This window comes from Humulus lupulus, chromosome 6 (genome assembly GCF_963169125.1).
Source record: "Humulus lupulus chromosome 6, drHumLupu1.1, whole genome shotgun sequence".
Taxonomy (NCBI): domain Eukaryota; kingdom Viridiplantae; phylum Streptophyta; class Magnoliopsida; order Rosales; family Cannabaceae; genus Humulus; species Humulus lupulus.
Genome location: NC_084798.1, coordinates 210,221,659 through 210,228,321, shown reverse-complemented (window position 1 = coordinate 210,228,321; position 6,663 = coordinate 210,221,659). Strand labels below are relative to the sequence as shown.

Here is a 6,663-nt window from a genome sequence, read left to right as displayed (position 1 = left end):
TTCAACTATACAAACGAGTAGTCGAAATAGATATTAATGATATTCTAGGCAAGGAGATGAATACTCTAGATAAATGGGAGACTTTCTACAAGACTTATGCCAAATGGGTTGGATTTAGTGTTATAATTGACGACACCAAATACAGGGATGGCATTATTAGCATTCGCTGATGGGTTTGTTCTAATGAAGGTTTTCGAAGAGAAATTTTTATGAATTTGCTAAACCGAAAGAAATGTCCAAAGGAAATAACACAATGCGAGTGTCAGGCTGCAATACGAATCCTTCGAATGAAAGACACATACCTTTGGCAGTGTAAGGAATTTGTAGCAGTTCACAATCATGATTTGGTGATGCCTTCACAAATGCACTTTTTACGATCAAACGGTGAGGTTCCAAAAGTAGTGGCTTCCCATGTAATGAGCATGAAAAGATGTGGAATAAAAACTAGTTCAGCAGTAGCACACATGGCCCTACAATCGGGTGGTTACGAAAATCTTCCTTTTCAACTAAGAGATGTTTACAACAAAGTTGCCACTTTAAGAAAACTAGACAACCTACCAAGTGACTCAGAGGGTGTGCTAGCTTTCTTGGACGGTCTATCAACAAAGGATCCCGATATATATGTCGAGTACAAGTTAGATGACCAAAATCGCTTGGCAAATCTTTTCTGGGCTGACGGAATGAGTAGAAGGGACTACATGCTATTTGGTGAGGCCATTGCATTCAATTCAACGTACAGGACCAACAAGTATAATAAGCCATTGACAATCGTTGTTGGCATCAATCAACACTTTGAGACTTGTGTGTTTGGGTGCGCAGTGATAGTGGATGAGACAGAGGACACATATTGTTGGTTCTTGAGGGTTTTCCTTGATTGCATGGGCAACAAAATGTTGAAAGTAGTGCTCACTGACAATGATGAAAGAATTGGATTTGCTGTCAACAAACTTTTAAGTGATTCTACTCATCGACTATGTGCATGGAATTTGGGAAATAATGCAACGAAGAACATTAAGATTCTTGAGTTCAACCAAGGCTTCTATGACTTAATATACACCTACTACACAGAGGAAGAATTTGAAGAAAAAAGGTCTGAGTTATTGGCAAGGTTTGGCCTTCAAGAGAATTCATGGTGTCGTACTAAATACAACACATGAGAATAATGGTCAGAGACGTACTTAAGATGGGTGTTCTATGGAGGCATGCTGACAACTCAAAGGTGTGAATCAATGAACAATCAAGTGAAGAGATTTCTAAAAGCTAATTATTCATTGCGAGATTTCGTCGCATAGATTGACCTAGCCATCAACACGATGCACAACAACGAAGCCTTAAATGACTATAAAAGCTTACACACCCTTCCTCATATTCCAGACGGTAAAAATAATTACTTGATATCGTATTACAAACATGTCTCTGAAATATTCACACGAAATATTTTTACAAAGTAGAACAAGAGATTGTACAGGAGGCAGCATATTCAATTCCAGATAAGGAGAATCATGAGGACTACAACCTATTTTCTTTTGTGAGATTCCAATGCAGTGAATCAAGGCACAGAGTTCATTACACTGGATTGACCAATGAGTTCAAGTGTTCGTGTTTGTTATTTGAGTCCGATGGTATTCCTTGCAGGCATATATGGTGTGCAGTTACGTGTTATACCAGAGTCCTTAATCTTAACTCGTTGGTGGAAGGATGTTAAGAGTTCTTCCAATATATCACTACCTCAACCCTTAGCTGACCATCAAAATATGATTCAAGCTTCTAGGTAAAACTAAATCTTTCTTCATTATTTATGAACTACATGTTAAGTAAATTTTACATTTTTATCTTCGTGTTGTAATACATAATTTTATAATTGATCGCAGGTCTGGGGCACTCAATTCTTTAGCATAGTCATTGAGTTTTATGCATCACACAACGACACCACATTTCAAATGGCAAAGAATGAGCTCACAAAATTGATGACCATATTTAAAGAGGCTTACGAGCAGGGCCAAAGTACTGAAACAGGTACCGAAAAAATAACTAGAACACATCATGATAATCCAAATATTGTACAAGATCCTATTAGGGTGAGGACGAAAGGCATGGGTACCCCAAACAATTCTAAAAGAAGACCAAATGATGGCATACAAGGTGGTCGGCAATGTAACGCCCTCAACTCCAGGGACTGTCATGGTGTGCATTTTAAACAGTGCTAAACTCGCTAATTGAGTCATTTGGCCATAATTGTGCAACTATGTATGATTAGCGATTTAGGGTTAAATTTTTTGGTTAAGATATAACGTTTCACTAAAACATTTACTGTATACATCGAGATACCAAAAATATAATTTAAATGTTTATTACAAGAAAATATTTACAACCAGCCGATCTAAGCGGCAAAATAGGGTTTAACCCTAGTTCCTTTTTCAACCTTCAGTCGTGGCGGTCGAGCAGCCACATATGTACACATCGTCACCTAAGCTCTCCAACTCAAGGATGGTCCAGCTTTATTTTGCCTTTACCTGCATCACATAGCACCCGTGGGCCGAAGCCCAGCAAGAAAACTCAATATGCTCATGAACAGTATTAACATGTCATCAAATCATAAAGTGCATGCCTAGCAATAATAGCCTTAATCACGCATGCAAATAAGTTCAAATAATGATGGTTGTGTGCCCTACCCTCCTGTATGGATGACTATCAAGTTAAACCAAAACAGATGAGTGATTTACACTTGAGGTTCCGATAACCATGCTGGGGCTTATAGCCCTAATCAAATAAGTGATAGAAGAGTAAGTCACTAACTTGGGATCTGCACCCTTAGATGAGTGACTGATAAACAAGTCACTAACATGGGATCTGCACCTTTAGATGAGTGACTAATAAGCAAGTCACTAACATGGGATCTGCACCCTTAGCCATGTGATGATACGATCACCTGGGCCTTCTGGCCTTGGCTCTGAGTAATTAGTCATAGACTAGACAAACGCTTTTAGTTTTTCAACGAACTTGGGGTCGGTCCAGAATTAATGCTCATGATGAGTCATTCAATGCAAATGTCGATTAGATCTAATCTTTTCGGCTCTGCGTTCATGACGCTTATGCCGCTCTTGACTCATAGGTCAATAACACACGACCAATGCTCAGTACCGTTGTCGAACTTGACTAGTAAGTCACAGCTTCACAGCTAGTTCTGACACCATTGTCGATTCTGACTAGTAAGACAGTGCCACGCACAAGTAAGCAATGCTACCAGACATATATCATATGTCAAATATCCGAATGTAGGGCATTCAACATACTTACTTAACAATTGCTAGCACACTTAGGATCATGCACAAACACAAAGACTCAAGCTCTGATCAATCTCATATTCAACATTCATGGCATGCCCTAACCACATGTTTCTCGTGCATCACATGCATCACATACTGGGTGCAGTTTTCTTACTTTTGGTTCGCGCAAGAAATAATAATTGAACGACCCTTGAGAACGATCAACCATTTGATCCCTTAGCGGTCACCTAGTCATAACCAACTATGGGATTCCATCAATAAAATCAATCAATAAAAGGTTCCCGGACCAAGACCTAGCCTCCGGGACATCAAATCCTACTAAACCGGGTAGTAGGGACGATCCTGAGGCCTAAATTTTGGATTCCCATGATCAAAACAAATATCTGGCCAAAAATGTCACTAAGGGTCACGACCCTACATCCACCGTGTCGTGGCCCGCCTCCCAAACAGAAGCGGCCACCTTTCAATCCCCAACACGGGCCACAGCCCTACCTTTCCCATGCCGCGGCCCAACGGTCTTCTTGCACCCACCTGCTTCTTCATCAAGCTTGGGCTGCAGCGGTCTAGAACAAAGTCGCGGCCCCACCTGAAACCCAGTCAAAAACCCTTATTTTTCCTCTTCGAACTCAATTCAAAACCTCACTAAAACACTTCCAACATCACAAAGCAAAGGTCCTAACTATTACCACAACTTGTCTATCATATAACCAACAAAACCTAAGCTTTAAACCAATCAAAACCTCATCAAATTCCCATTCCTATGATCAAAACTAACACCAAAAATAGAGTAAGGAACTAGGAAATTCATGGCTGAATCTTACCTTAAGCTCAAGATTAAACCCTCTTCAATGAATGAACACAAGCCTAGAACCTCAAGCATCAATTTCCAAGCTCGAACACTCAACTTGAGCTTCAAAATCCAAAGAGAAATGGGGAGAAGAAGATGAACGGGAGAGGAGGAAGAAATGCTCTATTTTCTACAGCCCTCTTAGTTTATATATGTTAGATAATATATTTTTATACTCAATGGAAAAGTGGAAAAAACCAAAATACAACTCTATGCAACAAATACAATAGACAAGGTAATTGATTAAATAAATATTACAACTCAATTGCTCAAAATACAAGTAAATAGAAATAAGAGAATGAAGAGAATTATAAGAACTAAAACCCTAAAACAAAATATACCAATGAATATGTAAATAGAAATAAAAGTAGAGAATTACAAACTCAATACACTAATAATACAAGAAGAACAACATAATGAAAAGAAAACCAATAAAATGGACAAACTCTCACACAACCAAAGTGTAGAGTAGTGGGGATCACCAACTTGAACAAGGTTCAAAACCTTTGTCCAAAAGCTTATTTCCCCCTATTCTCTAAGCACCAAGGGATCTCTCTAGGAAATAGCTCTCTAGAATTATCAAGCCTCTATGGTGTATTTTCTAGCCAAGTGCTTTGTGGATGGAAAATGGTGTGTCTTACAAGTGAGCATTAGGCTCCTATTTATAGAGTTTAAGATACTCCTTTGAATTTCAAATTCCACCAACCCCCATGGCTGTTACCAATGTTTAATTGGATGGTTATGGAATTAAAATGGAGATTTAGGAGTTATTTGGGATGTTAGAATCGTTCAATTTGGAAAAAACTGAAAAACCATATAGGCTGTCAGCCTCACTGGCTGCGGCCAGGACTTTTCAGTGGCCGCGCCGACTGGCCATTTTCAGCACAAAAAAGTCATTTTTCCAAAACGTTCCAAAACATCCCAAATCCTTTCCCACATGATTTTGTAACCTCCAAACACATATTGGGAGTTAAAAACATGTCTCCAACAACCATATTTCATCATGGCTTTGTGAAATACAATCTCAAATGTGTAACATATAATATATGCATTATTGGGTAATATTTGGGAGTTACAAATTTGTAACTGATTTTGTAACTCCAAAATATGTCACATTTGGGCACACACATGTGTCTAATTTTTGTGACTCTCAATAATATGTTACAAGGTGTGACAAATTAAATTTTTTCACATTATTTAATCTAACATTATATTATATGAAATAATATAACAGTTATGAAGTGGTGATCCACACCGACAAAAAGGAGAAGGGGTTTATTGTACACATTATTCTTGTACGTTGTGTCAAATGCGATGATCTCCCCAAAACGTCCATAGTCATCTCTTGATATTCCATCAGCCCAGAACAAGTCAGCGAGCCTATACTCTGCGTCTATCGTGTGTGTTTCAAAAAAATTGGGGTCACGTAACCCAAGACATTCCAAGTATCCTAGGGCACCCTCAGCATCTGTTTCGTCCTCCTTTTCTAACTCTCTTTGTCGTCCAATCCAATTGTATAGGTCCTTTTTCAAGAACGGAACATACTCATGTCATCCTCTTTCTGCAGCAAGGTGATTCAATATGTTGCAAGTTCGTATGCCCGACCGTCTCATTGACATTACTTGGGCACCCATACAATCTGGGACAACACGGTTAGATCTCAAGAACTGCATATCTGTCTTCAAAGCAAGGTCATGATTATGTGTTGGGTTAAAGTCTTTCACCACCCAACTGTTTTTGGACTTGTCGAACTTCACGCGCAGTAGTGCTAGGCACCCTGTGGTTTTTTCTTATGGTTCTTTAGGTTTGTCCACTTTTCTCGCCTAAACCCTTGATTAGAGCAAACCCATTTTCTTTGCCACTCTTTATTTTCGTTGTCTCGACGGACATCTTCTTTTCTAACACTAAACCCCATCGACTGAGAGTATTTGTAGTAAAAATCTTCCCAGTGGCCAACCGTGGGTAGGTGTTTGTATATAATGTCTTCCTTTGTTAATTGTTGTGGAAGCTTGTTCGAAATATTTAGTTGTGCGAGTGCTTTCGACATGTCGTTCGCCATGTTGTTTGAGTAATTATTTTTTCGTTTCTTGAACACGAAAGAAATAGTTGTTAGAGATGAAAAGAAATACCAAATACAAAATAAGGCTTGATGGAAATACCTAACTCAATCTTATATTCACTGGAAATGCAATTGAATATCTATGTTTATCACCCTAGACACTTCAGTTTCGTTAGTAAATGTACACATGTATTTAAAATTAGGCACATATTTTTGTTAAATCACTAATTATTGTATGGTAAAAGAAACATTAAAATACACAATTATTTAGCGATAACTAAAGTGGAAATTACATACAATTAGTGAGGGTATCGATTATTATAGCCCCAACTTACCAATGGGAAGGGCGGGAAGATATATGTAAGAAAATTGAAGTACCCACCTTGAAATGGGGTGTTTTTGCCTCCACAAAAAATTCAGTTTTGTATTGGTGGGATAATAAAGAAACAAAAAATTAAACTATAAAATTT

The 6,663-nt window shown here is 38.3% G+C and overlaps 1 protein-coding gene across 1 annotated transcript; it reads left to right on the top strand.

Moving 5' to 3' along the window:
- The first annotated feature begins 209 nt into the window (after positions 1-209).
- LOC133785936 (protein FAR-RED IMPAIRED RESPONSE 1-like) lies at positions 210-1,157 on the top strand. The gene has a single exon (XM_062225151.1). The coding sequence runs from the start codon at positions 210-212 to the stop codon at positions 1,155-1,157; it is 948 nt and encodes a 315-aa protein (XP_062081135.1).
- The last annotated feature ends 5,506 nt before the right edge of the window (positions 1,158-6,663 follow it).